Below are 18,158 nucleotides of genomic sequence, written 5' to 3' on the forward strand. Positions count from 1 at the left end.
AGGCTTGCATATGATTTGATGATGGAAATCAGCAGAGCTTCTGCTCATTTACTAAAGCACTGGAACAAATGCACTTGTAGAGTGCACATGCATTTTGCAAAGTGCAACATATATTTGCTTTAGACAAATCAACACCACAGAACATTCCAGCAAATTTTAACGAGGGTGGGGGTGGGGGGGTTGTGAAATCTAGATAATTGCTCATTAGCAGCAAACTATTTGGAGTGAGTTTAGGTGGGGGGGGGGGGTGGGGTTGTGAAATCTAGATAATTGCTCATTAGCAGCAAACTATTTGGAGTGAGTTTAGGTGGGGGGGGGGGGGGGGGGGGGTTGTGAAATCTAGATAATTGCTCATTAGCAGCAAACTATTTGGAGTGAGTTTAGGTGGGGGGGGGGTGGGGTTGTGAAATCTAGATAATTGCTCATTAGCAGCAAACTATTTGGAGTGAGTTTAGGTGGGGGGGGGGGGGTGGGGTTGTGAAATCTAGATAATTGCTCATTAGCAGCAAACTATTTGGAGTGAGTTTAGGTGGGGGGGGGGTGGGGTTGTGAAATCTAGATAATTGCTCATTAGCAGCACACTATTTGGAGTGAGTTTAGGTGGGGGGGGGGTGGGGTTGTGAAATCTAGATAATTGCTCATTAGCAGCACACTATTTGGAGTGAGTTTAGGTGGGGGGGGGGGTGGGGTTGTGAAATCTAGATAATTGCTCATTAGCAGCACACTATTTGGAGTGAGTTTAGGTGGGGGGGGGGGGGGGGGGTTGTGAAATCTAGATAATTGCTCATTAGCAGCACACTAAATACACTCAAACAAAATACATTCCAAATGAGTAGACTAGGTGGATATGTTCCCATCACTTCATGCTGGGAAGGTTATTGAAGGAAAATATACATGCATGACAAAAAATAACAGGAAAAAAATCCAGCATGTGTGAGGATAAAAAGGGGACATTCACACTATATTGCAATGATGGTAAGTAGTGTTTGAAGCAAGAAATACATTATATTATCAAAGATTACATAAAAGAACATGTGATGCTAATAAAAGAAAAATATCTTACCTTAATATAGTCCTTCTGCAGGACCTGTATGATGGCAGAACAGGACTCTGGGATAATGATCCCCAGAGCCTGGGGGGAGATGCCTGTCGAGAACTTAAGGTCCTGCAGGCTTCTCCCTGTGGCCAAATACCGCAAGGTAGCGACCAGCCTCTGCTCCGGAGTGATGGCTTGCCTCATGCAGGTATCCTGCCTGCTGATATAGGGGGTCAGCAAAGCCAACAAACGGTCAAAAACGGGGTCCGTCATCCGGAGAAAGTTCCTGAAATCCTCAGGATTATTCTCACGGATCTCACGGAGCAAAGGCATGTGACAGAACTGGTCACGCTGAAGCAACCAATTCTTGGTCCATGAACTCCTCCTCGCCTTGTTCATGGACTGGTCTTGGGCTGAAGAATAAACTACAGCACCAAGCACATACAATGCACGAGCTCGACGACGAGTACGTACAGGTAACATGGCTTCAAAACGGTCGGCTGGTCAGAACGCACTAAACAGAACGCACTGAAGAACAGCAAGGCCTGTGAAGAACGACCTGAAAATCAGGAACGAGCGGCCAATAAAACAAAGATTTCTCAATGCCAACTGACCAAACGCACTGAAAAGCAGATACAAACCTCACAAGCACAGACTGAACAACAGTTAAAACGAACTGAAAAATACGAGTCTCACAAGCGCGAATCGTCTCTCACCAAACTTCTACTAACACGAGATAAACACGAGATTAGCAGAAGGAGCCCAAAGGGTGTCGTACGGGCTATTGAACTTCCGTTTTATAGTCTCGTCGGACTTGGTGTACGTCACCGCGTACTAGGCTGTCGTACTTTTGTGTGGTCGTGTGTGTGTAAGTCCGTTCGTAAGAAAGTCTGCCGCAAGTCCGCCGAAGGTACGTCGGAAGTCTGTCGGACAGGCTGTCGGACTTTTGTAGACGAAAAGTCCGACCGTGTGTACGCGGCATTAAAGAAAGGTTCCGCATAGTGTGATATTGTTTAAAAAATTGCTTTAATAAAAAGAGGGCAAACAGGAGCACTCAAATGTAGATAAAAAGCTCTTATAGAGACAGGGAATAGCGCAATGATGTTGGCAGGACTCAACCCAATTCTTAGCTGACAGGAGTGGCACCCAATGTTGTCTTCTGCTGTTGTAGCCCTTCTGCTTCATGGTTTGATTTGTTGTGCTTTCAGAGATGGTATTCTGCATACCTTGGTTGGGACGAATGGTTATTTGAGTTACTATTGCCTTTCTATCATCTCAAACCAGTCTGCCCATTCTCCTCTGACCACTGACATAAACAAGTCATCCTCCCAACTGCCGCTCACTGGATATTTTCTCATTCTCAGACCATTCTCTCTAAACCAGTGGTCATCAACCCTGTCCTCAGGGTCCACTAACAGGCCAGGTTTTATGTATTACCTTGGGGAGATGCAGACTAGAATACTGCAATCACTGAGCAGCAAATTATATCACCTGTGATGTATTTCAGTTATCTTGCAAACCTGGCCTGTTAGTGGGCCCCGAGGACAGGGTTGATGACCACTGCTCTAAACCCTAGAGATGGTTGTGCATGAAAATCCCAGTAGATCAGGAGTTGTTGAAATACTCAGACCAGCCCATCTGGCTCCAACAAACATGCCACGTTCAAAGTCATCTAAATCCTCTTTCTTCACCATTCTGATGCTCGGTTTGAACTTCAGCAAGTCGTCTTCACCACATCTAGGTACCTAAATGCAGAGTTGCAGCCATGTGATTAGCTGATTAGCAATTTGTGTTACCAAGCAATTGAACAGATGTACCTGATAAAGTGGCTGGTGAGTGTAGGTGTATAAGCAATTGATACACTAATTTCACTTCTGATGAGCAATGGATACACTAATTTCACTATTGATGGTACTGATGTAAATGGTGGATATTGTAGGAATTGTGGGTCCACGTATATGCATATGTATATATAGCATGGCACTGTACTTTCAACAACGTTTTTTTAAGCTATTGTGCATGGCGCCTCAGAAGCAGCCATAGCATTGCCACTTAAATTTGTTTCTATTCATTAGCATACATCTCTCCTCTTAGTTTACATGCACAGATATTTTAGGAAACCTGCTGTCAAGATGACTTGAAAGTGGGTGACCTTGTGACATCACTGCAGAGAATAGTCTTCATAAACGCTACTAACATGCCCAGACTACCAATGGCCAGTATTATTCCCATTACACTTTATGAAACACAGAAGGCATGGACACCAAAAAATACAGTTGGTGAAATCTATGAAAACTGAAGGAGCCAGAATCTGTAGCAGCTGGGCAATCAGCTTCTATCTTTCATTTAAATGCTTAATGAGCTGAAGATAAAAGCTATTTTGGTTGCTAAGCACAACTGATCCAGATTCTGTCTGCTCCAGTTTTGATGAATCCCCCCCCCAATGTATATGTCTCAAGGTGACCCACAAAGACATCAGCTAGAACACCTTTATCCATCTTATGACTTTGATGTGTAGAGTTGTGCGTCTCATTACAATACCACCACTCTACATCGGGGAGGACAGACAACACTTTGTCCGATTTTATGTTGAATATTTGAATAGAAAACAATCTATTACTTTTGTACAAACGACAGACAAAAATATACAGTATATAGTCTTCTGGATTTTTAAAGGGTGTGCATAATTTATTATTTAAATAAGTGTTTGAAGAATATAGATGTGATCTGCCCTACGTATGCCGAGTATTTATGCATCTATATCAGGATCTATTCATTCAGTTCTAATAAAATATTACAGTAAAACCAGCTGCGTGTAATAATGATGTATCTATTGTCTTGTGTTTCTGTAGGCCAGAACTGGCTGATTATTGGTATTCGTTATCATACCTTTACTTAAGTGTTCTGGGAACTATTGTGACTGTCCTTATTGGGATAATTGTAAGCCTTTTCTCTGGTACGTATTAAATGGTAAATGTTTTTGGATGTATTTTTTAGCATTCATTTGTACTGTACTGTATACAGCTTAGAATTTTTAACTATTTTTTCAATATTATGAAATACATTTTAATTCTTGATTCAATTTCAGAACATCACTTTTTTTTTACTTGATTGCATGTTTTTAAACAGTTTTTTTTTTTTACATTTTTTTACAATTACAATTGAATTCTTTTTATCAGACATGTGCACGTTTGTTTTTGTTTTCATTCATCCATTTTTTTTTTCGTTTTTCGGGTCATTCGTTATGATCGAAATTCGTTATTTCGAATAAATTTGTAACTTCATAAAAATTTGAATTCATTATGTTCCATTCGTTTAGATTTGATATTCGTAAATTCGGAAATTTGGAAATTTGAAAATTCATAAATGAGAAAATTCGGAAATTCGGAAATTTGAAAATCCAAAATAACTAACTAACTAATAAAAACTTATTATTAAATTATAGGTATTGGAATTACCTTTTAAGGCCGCATTTCCCCGCATCCAATTTGCATAGCAGGAGAATGTGACCAGCTCCCTATGGAGCCGGTTCACATATCTCCATTGTGGCTGTGGAGCGCATTGCACAGAAACGCTGTGCGTCTTTGGCTCTGTTTCAGGGCCAAATTCAGGCATAGAATCGGCTCTGATTCATCCCTGAAACGGGGAACAGGGACGCACAGAGCTCCTGTGCATTCCGCAGCCAGTTGCAGTGTGAACCCAGCCTTAAATTTGACTGTTTATGGGACATAACGAATTAATAATAATAAATAATAATAATAATAAAACTTTTTATTATTATAATTATTTATTATTATTAATTTGTTACGTTCCATTCATTTAGATGTGGCATTCGTTATTTCGGATAATTCCTAACTTCGGATAAATTTGTATTCGTTACGTTTACTAACAGCCACATTTGAAAGGAAATTCCAATATCTATAATTTAATAGTTAGTAATAGTTATTATTAGTTGGTTATTATTTCGGATTTTCAAATTCTCGGGTTTTAGAATTTTCAAATTTTCATTCTTATTTTCAGATTTTCTAATTCGGGTTTTTTTGAATTTTCGAATTTACGGATTTTCGAATTTACGAATTTTCAGAAAAATTTGTTATATGGGTTTTCATTCATTTGAATATTTCCGAATTAACAAATTTGTCGAATTTCATTGAAAAATTAATTTGGAATGAAACGAATTGCACATGTCTACTTTTTATACCAATACCCCTGTAGCCTGTATGCCAATATGATAACCAGAACTGTGAAAGACCTGGGGCCCGTGAGGAAAACAATGATATGGCAAGCTACACAAACCATGGCGATTGGTGGGTGCTTCCTAATTGTGCTAACAGTGGGAGGGGCTTATAGAGGTATGTTAAAATAATACCTGAGTTTAGTTGCATTCGTTTTTTTATATAGGCTTTTTTTTACCTTTATTTTCCCTTGGTGATTGGGTCAGTAAGTGAGTAAAAATGGGCAACTGAGCTGAAATTTTATCGACCCCCCCAGCCACTCACCCAAATGCTCACACATGATTTGGCTGGGAGAAACTCACCCATTGAGTTCATTGGGAACCAATTTTTTTTATTACAAAATCCCCCTAGGGACTGGAAAGCAGATGTTCAGGAAGTGGCAGTATCAATGCCTGCCAAACAATGGTATACCGTCTATAAATGGAGTATAGAAGCTAGTAAATTGGACTTTAGAGGCACACGAGTAGCTAGACTATAAAAGATAAAAATAGTTTTATTTTATTATGTTTGAATTACAAAATTGAAGATAAATACTATAACTGTTACATTGTCCATATGAGGATATTATATATTTGATATTTCCTACCCTACATGCAATTTGAAACCCTACTTGTTATACATATAATCCAACATTCAGACAGTGAGAAATAGAGAACAAACTCCCAAATCAGAGTTGCGATTTATGAATGTAGGAAGAAGAGTTGTGGGTTAAATTGCAGATCTGGGTAGGTTTTCTCTTATTCGCTCGACATGTTGCGCGTCTAAATAACGCTTCTTCAGGAGCTAAAGATAGTTCTGCTGGATATATGTAAAATACATCAATAAGTATATATACAATACAATGTACAATGTAGACACAAAACATGTTTTAATATATAATACCAAACATTTAATAGAAGATAGAGTATGTTCCGACCGAATATAATGATCACATAGAAAAACCCCATAGAGGAAAATGGTCACCCGGGGGCAGACGGTGAAGCCAAGTAACTGGGGAAGCTATTATAACGTATATATGGTGCATACATACATCTGTGTAAAAGTGTCAATTCAAATAGCCTGCTATATGTTAAGATAAATTAGTAGTGCCTCCAAATCCCCCATAGGGAATGTTAAAGGTAAACATTAATCAGATACTCGGAAGAAGGTAATTATGCTTCACTTATTAAAGTAAGTATATAATATTTTAGAAGGAGGCATATCGGGTATATTAATAATTACAGGCAGTTAAACGAAAATCAATAATAGCCAGAAAGAAAGAAATATAGATACATATATATATATATATATATATATATATATATATATATATATATATGTGTCTATACACAGTTTACCCCAAATGATCAGACATAATAGGAAGGATGCAGATGTAGTGTTGCAATTAATAGGATGAGTAGTCGCTGGGTTGTATTAAAACATTAGTGATATATGCAGAGCGTTGCAGGAGCACCACTATGGCCACAGCTCCCAATGTGAAGATAGGCACCAGAAGAAAGCCTTTTAGGTAGCAGTGGCTTAGAAAAGCCAATATTTCTAACATAAAAGACATAGAGATATAATATAATATTATTTCTGTATTAGCATGCCTGCATTGGTTTCAGCGTATAAGGAAATCCAAGTGTATATAGTGGGCTATAATGGTGGCTTACCTAGAGTTAGTTTGGGAAGACTGGAGGATGTGGTGTAGCTCCCTCTAGTGAGACAGCGTCCGCTGATCATAAGGGGCAGCTGTGTGTCCTTAAATAGTGACCCCCACCGGAAACGCCGACGGCCCGAATGGGCTTGGCGCTTCTCGGTCTGACTACCGGCTACTGCGCATCTGTTGAAAGACACCTTCGACGCAGCGCCGGCCGGTCAATGCGAGTGCAGCAAGGCGAGGATAAGGGAAAAACCCGCCGGCTACTGCGCATGTGCCGGACAGAATCACTAGCGCGGCGGCGCTCGGCCAATGCCACAGAGTCAGAGTATGTAATTTCAATATAGCAAATAGAATGCAATGGTTGGGAATATGTAATGTACAACAGCGTGTATAAAGTGCAGGGGTCAGGAATACACAACATACAGGCCAGCGCACAGAGTGTAGTGCAGTGGTCAACAACCCTGTCCTCCTAACTAACAGGCCAGGTTTGCAAAATAACTGAAATACATCACAGATGATATAATTTGCTGCTCAGTGATTGCAGTATTCTAGTCTGCATCTCCCCAAGGTAATACATAAAACCTGGCCTGTTAGTGGGCCCTGAGGACAGGGTTGATGACCACTGGTGTAGTTCAAGTCAACCTACCACAAACACTTAATATCAATATGACAAGGATGGTGGTAATTTGCATTGATCCTTATGGTTAAAATGTGTGGAAATTGCAAGAAAATTGGCATTTGTTTAGGTGGCATAATGGCTAATGATTGCATTATATGTGTTTTTTGTATTTTACCTGGTTTATATTTAGCCTATACTTGTTCATAGCTATATTTCTATAATGCCTTCTGTTTCCAATTCAGTTTTTTAAGTTGCCAACATATGTTAATAATAATCTTACAGGAGGATTGAAGCAAAACATAAATCGTGACTGCCTATTTGGAAAGCAGGATTGTGGTCTTCTTGACTTTCTCTGCTGTCTGAAATCTGACAAGGTAAGCACACAATGCAATTCTGTGAGTGTCAAACCCACAAAGTGCAACATTGATACGGATATATGTCTTTAAAATTTGTGTCATGTTAAAGGTTTTTGGAAGCATAGTAAACAGGGGGAGGAGGGCTCTCTGGAGGGGAGTGTTCCTGGAGGGTGGTTGCTAGATTTTCATGCAGCTAAACAAGTGTCAGGAAGCATAGTAAGCAAAAGTATCCCGTATTACCTTCAAAATAGTAAAAAACAAAAGAAAAATGTAAAAACTTTATTTTAAGAGAATGCTGAAAAAATTTTAAGAATTAAATAAAAATGAAATTACATTTTAATATTTTTCTTACTGAAAAGACAGGTACATAAGGCATAGACAACCTTGTTTAGTTTCGACTGCAATAACCATAACACAACAATAACAATGTTTAAGTAAGTTACACTTTAACTAATGACCTCCGGATGTAGATCACATCTATTATTGTAATATGCTTGAACATGTATGAAAATCTGTTGCTGCTATGATGTAATGCTGATTTGTCAATAAAAGCTTTTCTGTTAAAAAAAAAGTTACACTTTAACAGAATTGACAATGTCATATTAATCTAACAGTTGGCAAACAGACAAAACTTACCAACAACCTAGCTCAATCTCTTCCTAAACTTCCAGAGAAAGCTCCACCTCATCTCTTGTCCTGGTTCACATCAGTGCGATTTGTAATGCAATTTGTAATGCAATTTGACACTTCGACTCAAAAAGTTTCCCACACTACTTTTTTTGCGAATTAATTTCAACTTGCATTGAGTTTTGGTAAATTAAGTCACAAGCCACAATTAAATCAGAGATCAAAATCGCACTGATCGGACGGCTTTGAAATCACGCTGAGGCAGCGAGATTCCAAAGCCACACTGGTGTAAACCATATTTTTAGCTGAATTCAGCATGCTTGCAGAAGGAGAAACTCAGCTGTCTCAATTTTTGCACTTAAATATGCACTTCAGTTCTTACAATTAAACTTGCTTGTGTTCACAATAATTTGCAAGCACATTATTTGCACAGTTTGACAAAAGTTTAATTTGGCACCTTGGCTAATGGAGTCAGAGCTAAGTTGCACTTTATATTTCCAGAAGAAAGATTTTCCTTCTAGAATTCCTGACTTAGTTCCTCCCACATTGCAGTCTTTCTCTTCGTGTTATTCACTTTTTCACCTTCTTCACAATATAAAATGGTAAAAATCCAACAGAAAAATCTGACTCTCTTGAATTTTCTGGGCAGGTGTGCAAATCTCAAGCACAAAGACATCACCAGCTAAAGCATAATGATTTCATGTTCCATATTCTAGAAACATCAAAACTTTTACACTGTGTGTTAGTCTGTGTTGTTCAATGCAGGCCCAACGCAATGACAAGCTCAAATCCATAGTTACTAATAGACCTGCTTCACATCAATGAGCTGTATTAGTGGGCAACAGATGAAAACGGAATATGCTGCATTTTAACACATTGCAACACATTAATTAGAATGCATCACAACTACAGTTATGCCCTGTACACACGATAGGATTTTCCGATGGAAAATGTGTGATAGGACCTTGTTGTCAGAAATTCCGACGATGTGTAGGCTCCATCACACATTTTCCACAGGAATTTCCGACGCACAAAGTTTGAGAGCTTGCTATAAAATTTTCCGACAACAAAATTCGTTGTCGGGAATTCCGATCGTGTGTACACAAATCCAACGCACAAAGTGCCATGCATGCTCAGAATAAATTAAGAGACGAAAGCTATTGGCTACTGCCCCGTTTATAGTCCTGACGTACATGTTTTACGTCACCACGTTCAGACCGATCGGATTTTCCGACAACTTTGTGCGACCGTGGGTATGCAAGACAAGTTTGAGCCAACATCCGTCGGAAAAAATCCATGGATCCATGAATGTCCGATCAATGTCCAACCGTGTGTACAGGGTATTAGAGTTGCCACTTCATCCCTTTAAACCCAAACACCTATGAATTACTCAGGTTCTGAGGCTAATTTAATACAGGTAAGACACCAAGTGAGTTCAATTACCACCTTAATCAGCCTCAGAACCTGTGTAATTAACCACTTCCCGCTCGCCCTATAGCAGATTGACCAGAAGTGGTTCTGTTATCCTGACTGGACGTCATATGACGTCCAGCAGGATAACATGCCGCAGCGCGCCCCCGGGGGCGCGCATCGCGGCGATCGGTGGAGCGGTGTGTCAGTCTGACACACCGCTACACTGATCTTGGTAAAAAGCCTCCGGCGGAGGCTCTTTACCACGTGATCAGCCGTGTCCAATCACGGCTGATCACGCTGTCAATAGGAAGAGCCGTTGATCGGCTCTTCCTCACTCGCGTCTGACAGACGCAAGTAGAGGAGAGCCGATCGGCAGCTCTCCTGGCAGGGGGGGTCTGCGCTGATGGTTTATCAGCGCAGCCCCCCCGCAGATCACCACACTGGACCACCAGGGATCGCCACTAGGACCACCAGGGAAGGGGCAACATGTGGATGGCCAGGTATGTACCCCATGGCCATCCACATGTGCCCAGTGTGCCAAATCTGTGCCAATCAGTGCCCACAAATGGGCACTGATTGGCACAATTATGTTGCAGTGATGCCCAGCAATGCCACCCTTAGGGGCATCACTGCAAATAAGCAATGCCATCAGTGCCACCCATCAGTGTCCATTCATGCCACCTGTCAGTGCCCATCCGTGCCCATCAGTGCCCATCTATCAGTGCCCATCCGTGCCCATCTGTGCCAACTATCAGTGCCACCCATAAGTAACCATCAATGCCACCTACGAGTGCCCATCAATGCCACCTATGAGTGCCCATCAGTGCCACCTATAAGTGCCCATCCGTGCCACCTATGAGTGCTCATCAGTGCCGCATACCAGTGCCACCTATCAGTGCCCATCAGTGCCACCTATCAGTGCCCATCAGTGCCGCCTATCAGTGCCCGTCAGTGCCACCTCATCAGTGCCACCTCATCGGTGCCACCTCATCTGTGCCCATCAGTGCCGCCGTATCAGTGCCCGTCAGTGCAGCCATATCAGTGCCCGTCATTGAAGAAGAAAACGTATTTATTTACTAAAAGTTTTAACAGAAACAAAGAAAAACGTGTTTTTTTTCAAAGTTTTCGGTCTTTTTTTATTTGTTGCGCAAAAAATAAAAACCGCAGAGGTGATCAAATACCACCAAAAGAAAGCTCTATTTGTGGGAACAAAATGATAAAAAATTTGTTTGGGTACAGTGTAGCATGACCGCGCAATTGTCATTCAAATTGCGACAGCGCTGAAAGCTGAAAATTGGTCTGGGCGGGAAGGTGTCTAAGTGCCTGGTATTGAAGTGGTTAATATGTGTTCAGGTTTAAAGGCATGAGGTGGCAACCCTAACTACAGTATGTATTAAAGTGGATGTAAACCCTCACATATACACAGTGAAGTGAACAGCCTCAGATGATACACAGAGATTAAACAAATCTTCCTACATAAGTTATACATGTATATCTGCTGTCTTCATCTTTATATACTGTTTAGAAAGTGCACATCATGTTAGGAGATTTTCTTTTCCTGGTTAGCACTGCAGTGAAGCCTGGGCATACAGCCAAGTCAGCTGATTGGAGGAAAGAAACACGCCCCCTCTCCCCATAGGTAGAGAGAAATCAAATATTTTGGCTTGTGCTGTGAAAAAAATGTATATTAGGGCAGCACAGTGCGTTAAACAAAACATGTCAACTCAATAGATGCAGTGGAAGTGGTATGAATTCAGCCTTAAGGATATTACATTTTTAACAAATACTACTCTGTCATACACCTGCTTATATCTGGATTTATAAATTACAGTATATTGTTCAGAAACGAAAGCATTCTATCCTATTTCATGAACACTTCTGCCACATTTCACTAACACAGATGACAGCACCTCTTGAAATGCAGGGTGATTGTGTTTCATTTAAGAATAAAATGCTTTAATTTGACAGAAATGTTAGAGGTTATTCACAAAGTGAAAAGATAAAGTGGTATACAGTGTCACATCTAATGCACCTGTAATGCATAATCCATTTGCCTGTTTGCTGTTAGGCTTACACACATAGGGTCCCAAAGGATTAACTTCTGCAGAACAACAAAAGGATAATTACCGTATTTATCGGCATATAACACGCACTTTTTTCCCCTTAAAATCAGGGCAAAATCATGGGTGCTTGTTATACAATGCAGCCTGTTCAGTGCCCAACTGCAGCCTATAAATTAACCAACAATGCAGCCTGTTCAGTGCCCATCTGCAGCTTCACCTTTCCCATCATTGCAGCCTCGCCAGTGTTGGATTATCCCTGCTGTCTCTGAGGGAAGAGGAGCGAATTACATAGAGCCACCATCTCCTGTGTAACCCGCGCTCCGTCACTCACAGCCACTTCTCCTGGCCCCGCATTGGGCCACTGTTCTGTCAATCATATGAGCAGGGCCAGGAGGTGTGGCTGTGAGTGATGGAGCGCCGGGTACAAAGGAGATCGCGGCTCTGTGTAATTCAGCGGCGCTCGCTCCTCCTCTTCCCTCGGAGAGACAGCAGGGATAATCCAACACTGGCGAGGCTGCAATGATGGGAAAGGTAAAAATGTTCTAATAGGGGAATGGCGCTGTTCACAGAAAATATATATAAAAAAGTGAAATCTCAAAATAGAAATGTGTGCACCAGATTGCAACAACAAACTTAGTGAAAGATCCTGTAAACGTGCTGTAACCTTTTACAGTGTATGTGTCATATGGGATGTTGGGTGTACAAGTCACCAAAATATTTATAAAAAGTGAAAATAAAAATAAAAAACTGGTATGAGTGAAACTAAAACATAACACATTAATTATATCCACAATTAAAAATCCCACTAACGTGCAAAGTGACACCAGAGGATGGCAACTAAAAATCCTCTGATGTTGACTGGAAAAATCAAAAAATATCGATAAACAATATATATAATAAATAAATGTGCAACAATCAAAAAATGTATAAATATGATAAATTAGTTTGTGAATGTGTACAATCAAAAAAACCGTCTGATAATTTTATGTGCACCAATAAAAATTGTCCAATAAAAATTGTCCTATGAGTGTGAAAAAGTCCCTGTGTACAAATGGTATGTGTATCCAAGTGATCCCCGACAGGTCTTCAGTAACTGATGTTATCTGTCTTTTGTTAGGCCCCCACTTGTGCCCTCACTCACCGGAACGCCCAACCCTGCAGGGGTAATGGGCATATGTGTGTAGATCCAGTAGCCGGAATCCTGAACGACCGATATCCCTCTCTCAGGGTCCGTGATCTCCTTCCCACTTAAATCGCTATAATCCTTTTAATGGTATCCACTGGAAAGTGTCCATGTATGTAGAGAAAAGAAGAGCCTCATAGCGTAAATCCGAAAAAATTAATTAATTTATTAAATAAATAAGTTAAAAATGGGAGCTGACAATGCTCCACCGGCTGGCTAGAAGCCAATGACCGCAATAGTAGCATGGTAGCGGCGTGCGTTCCACAGCCTGTCTACCAAAAACCGGAAGCTAGACACAGAGTCAGACGCTGAAGTGATGTGTGCGTACCACGTGAGCAGGTCTTACGCGTTTCGTCATCAATTTGTCATCTGAGGCGTGGCCATCTTGGTACACCATACGTCCTATTATACTACAAGGAGGCGCCGCGATATCCAATCGGAAGAAGCTGTTGTGACGTACACACCCACCCAGCGGGGAGTTAGTGGATGGACGCTGTCAAAAAGGGGAAAGCAAAAGCAAAAATGACACTTGACACCCCCTAATGGAGAATAGTAAAAAGTCATGACAGGGCGCCTCCGTATAATATTAGAACAGCAAAGGAATAAAATAAAAGCCTCAAAGGGCGAAGACATGTGGGCAAAAACTTTTTCACATGTAAATATATGCACAGAGGGAGGAAAAAATTAAAAAACACTTAAAAATATATGGTGAAAATGAAAAAGAAAATATAAAAAATTAAAATCATCCGTATCTTTAGTAAGTGTAAAAACAGAAAACAAAAAACAAAAAGCAAAAAACAAAAACCCCTGGGACTAACAACCCACAATGTATGTGTATGTGTGTCCTAATCTGTGCACCCACATACAGTAGTACAAATAAAACACTATAATCATATCTAAAAACCCCCATGCTCATATCCACAGAAATGGGAGGGAAACTACATCCAGACCATATTGTAAAAAGGAGGTATGGGGATGTCTGATATCAAACCATAAAAGAAAGATGTATAGAATCTGTATGTGAAAAAATGGGGACCAACATAAACATTGGTGTATTAATGCTCGGAAAAAAATAAACGTAAAAAACAATATGTAGAAAACAATATGTAGAATATGTAGAAGAAGGTTACATATGGTAAAAAATCTGTATGTGAAAAAATGAGGACCACCATAAATATTGGTGTATTAATGCTCGGAAAAAACTATACGTGAAAAACAATATGTAAAAGGAGGTTTCATGTGGTATAAGATAGTTGTATCTGCAATAATGTGTCCCATACATATCTGTATAACTCTAGGTAGAAGCATGCTGGTGCCCCCGCAACATATGCCAGATGGTAAAGGCGGGGGGGGGCGCACACATTTCATATGGTGTAAGAGAGTTTTATCTGCGATAATGTGTCCCATATATATCTGTATAATTCTATACATGCCAGATGGTAAAGAAGGGGGGGCGGGGGCACACACATTTCAAACAATATTTCTTATATATTATGTGTATCCAAAACATAATATATATTATTAAAAAAATGTATGGTGGTATTGCGTAAAAGGAAAATGTTAAAAATTGGATAAAAAGCAGTTCAAATCAATATCCACGTTAAGTCCTCTAGGAACCAGGCTATCTAATCGGTATAGCCATCTGGTTTCGTTTTGAGATATCAATTTCTTCCTACTACCCCCCTCCAGTGATCCTTAATGGTATCAATACCATAAAAAACCAAACCGGATGGGTCTCTGTGGTGGTATTCGTCAAAGTGTCTGGAGAGGTTATGCTTAGGAAACCCCTTCTTAATATTATTAATGTGCTCTCTAATACGTACACATAGGGGTCTCATGGTCCTACCCACATATTGCAGTCGGCAAGGACATTCAATGACGTAAGTCACATGGGTAGTGTTGCAAGTAATTAATTCTCTGATATCGTATTCCTTGCCTCTTCTAGAATAAAATGAGGATCTCTTATTCGGTTGTTTCTTGGTAACCCGGCAGGCCAAACATTTACGGCATCTATAAAAACCCTTCATATCAGAGAACAATTTAATATTTTTCGGGGGGTCAATCACATTATGGACTAGATGGTTTCTCAGGGTTGGTGCCCTCCTATAAATAAAGCGAGGTTTTTTGGTAAGAATTTTACCCAAAGTTCTATCAGATTTTAAAATGGGCCAATATTTCCTCACTATATGCTCTACATTCCGGTATTGATTATTGAAACCAGTGATAAAAGCTATATCCCCTGGAGAGTTCTTATTGGTATTGTTGATCTTAGTTGTTAGTAGGCATGTGCATTTCGTTTCGTTCCGAATCGAAATTCGGACGAATTTTTCATTATTCGGAAATTCGGATGCATCCGAATTTCCGAATGACAAAAGTAAAGAATTTAAACGAATCCGAAAAAAAAACGAACGAATTCGAATCGAATTCGAAAACATATTCGAATCGAATTCGAAAACATATTCGAATCGAATTCGAAAACATATTCGAATCGAATTCGAAAACATATTCGAATCGAATTCGAAAACATAATCAAATTAAAAAAAAATAGAAAACGTTTTTCTAAAAAAAACAATAAGGTAGAATATAAAATAATAAAGCAATAGAATATGTATATATATATATATATATGTTTTTTTATGCTTTTCTTTTCTATTATTTTATATTCTATAATAGTATTTTCAATTCAAATTCAAATTTATTCTATACGAAATTCGAATTTCGGAACATGGATTGGCTTCTGAAGTTTGAATTTCGTATAGAATGAATTTGAATAGAAATGATTAGAACAGAAAATAATAGAAAAGTATAGACTATAAAAACAATAGAACAGAATAGAAGAAAATATATATATTATATTTTCTTCTATTCTGTTCTATTGTTTTTCTAGTCTATTCTTTTCTATTATTTTCTATTCTATTCTAATCTTTTACATTCAAATTTGATTTCGGTCTATATGAAATTCGAATTTTGGAAGATGTTTTATATATATATATATATATATATATATATATATATATATATATAATCTTCTATTCTGTTTCATTGTTTTTCTATGCTATTCTTTTCTATTCTATTCTAAACTTTTCTATTCGAATTTAAATTCATTCTATACGAAATTCGAATTTCGGAAGATGGCTTCTGAAAGTGGAATTTCGTATAGAATGAATTCGAATTTGAATAGAAAAGATTAGAATAGAAAATAATAGACTAGACAAACAATAGAACAGAACAGAATAAAATATAATATATATAATTTATTCTATTCTGTTCTATTGTTTTTCTAGTCTTTTCTCTTCTACTCTATTCTAATCTTTTCTATTCAAATTCGAATTCATATTATAAGAAATTCAAATTTCGGAAGATGGTTTTATATATATATATATATATATATATATATATATATATAATATATGTGTGTGTATATGTATAATATATATATATGTATAATATATATATATATATATATATATATATATATATATAAAACCATCTTCCAAAATTTTAATTTTGTTATAAAATGAATTCGAATTTGAATAGAAAAGATTAGAACAGAGTAGAAGAGAAAAGACTAGAAAAACAATAGAACAGAATACAAAAAATTATATATATTATATTTTATTCTGTTCTATTGTTTGTCTAGTCTATTATTTTCTATTCTAATCTTTTCTATTCAAATTCGAATTCATTCTATACGAAATTCCACTTTCAGAAGCCCTCTTCCGAAATTCGAATTTCGTATAGAATGAATTCAAATTCGAATAGAAAAGTTTAGAATAGAATAGAAAAGAATAGCATAGAAAAACAATGAAACAGAATAGAAGAAAATATAATATATAATATATATATGTATATTATATTTTCTTCTATTCTGTTCTATTGTTTTTCTAGTCTATTTTTTTCTATTATTTTCTGTTCTAATTCGAATTCATTCTATAAGAAATTCAAACTTCAGAAGCCATGTTCCGAAATTCGAATTTCGTATAGAATGAATTTGAATTGAAAAGACTATTATAGAATATAAAATAATAGAAAAGAAAAGCATAAAAAAACAATAGAAGAGAATAATACAAAAAAATGACCGTATTTATCGGCGTATAACACGCACCCCAAGTTTAGGAGGGAATTTTAAGGAAAAAAAAACTTTTAGGAGGGAAGTTTAAGGGAAAAAAACTTACATTTAAATGCCAATCATTGCAGCCTTCTCAGTGCAGCCTTGCCCCAGTGCAGCCATGTCAGTGCAGCCTTGTCAGTGCAGCCTTCCCAGTGTCCATTGCAGCCTTATCCCAGGGCAGCCTTGCCCCAGTGCAGCCTTGCCCCAGTGCAGCCTTGCAGCTCGCAGTTTGAAAATCCTGTGATCCCCTGCGATCCTGAGCTTCAAAATCGCCGACCGCGATTTGAAAATGGTGCCGCCGGCGCCAAAATACACAGAGCCGGTCCTCGGCTCTTCTCGGCGGCTCTCGTTCACTTTCGGCTCCACTTGTAGTCCCGCCCGGGATGGGCGTGACTGTGAGCGGAGCTATCTGATCCTAGCCGAGTACACTCGGCTAGGTTCAGGCGGCACTCGAGTGAAGCCGAAAGTGGCCGAGAAGAGCCGAGGACCGGCTCTGTGTATTTCGGCGCCATTTTCAAATCGCGGTCGGCGATTTTGAAGATCTGTCAGCTCAGGATCGCAAGGGATCGGCGTATAACACGCACCCATGATTTTCCCCTGATTTTAAGGGGAAAAAAGTGCGTGTTATATGCCGATAAATACGGTATACATATTTATATATATTTTTTTTATTTTTATTTTTTTTCTATGCTGGTCTATTGTTTTTCTATTCTTTTCTATTCTTTTCTATTTTATTCTAATCTTTTCTATTTGAATGCAAAATCATTCTATACGAAATTTGAATTTCCGAAAATGGTTATACAGAAACAGAATGAAATAGAATGAAATCGAATTCTAATAGAAAAGACTAGAACAGAAAAACAATAGAACAGA

General features: G+C 38.7%; 1 protein-coding gene across 2 annotated transcripts in view; it reads left to right on the top strand.

Moving 5' to 3' along the window:
* The window catches only part of LOC141132216 (sodium-coupled monocarboxylate transporter 1-like), a 114,131-nt gene that overhangs the window by 85,751 nt on the left and 10,222 nt on the right, over positions 1-18,158 (top strand). For both annotated transcript variants that reach the window (XM_073620378.1, XM_073620379.1), the window contains exons 13-14: positions 3,889-3,992; positions 7,815-7,906. In XM_073620378.1, the coding sequence (XP_073476479.1) occupies positions 3,889-3,992; positions 7,815-7,906 (196 nt within the window). The remainder of the gene's footprint in view (positions 1-3,888; positions 3,993-7,814; positions 7,907-18,158) is intronic.

This window comes from Aquarana catesbeiana, linkage group LG03 (genome assembly GCF_042186555.1).
Source record: "Aquarana catesbeiana isolate 2022-GZ linkage group LG03, ASM4218655v1, whole genome shotgun sequence".
Classification (NCBI taxonomy): domain Eukaryota; kingdom Metazoa; phylum Chordata; class Amphibia; order Anura; family Ranidae; genus Aquarana; species Aquarana catesbeiana.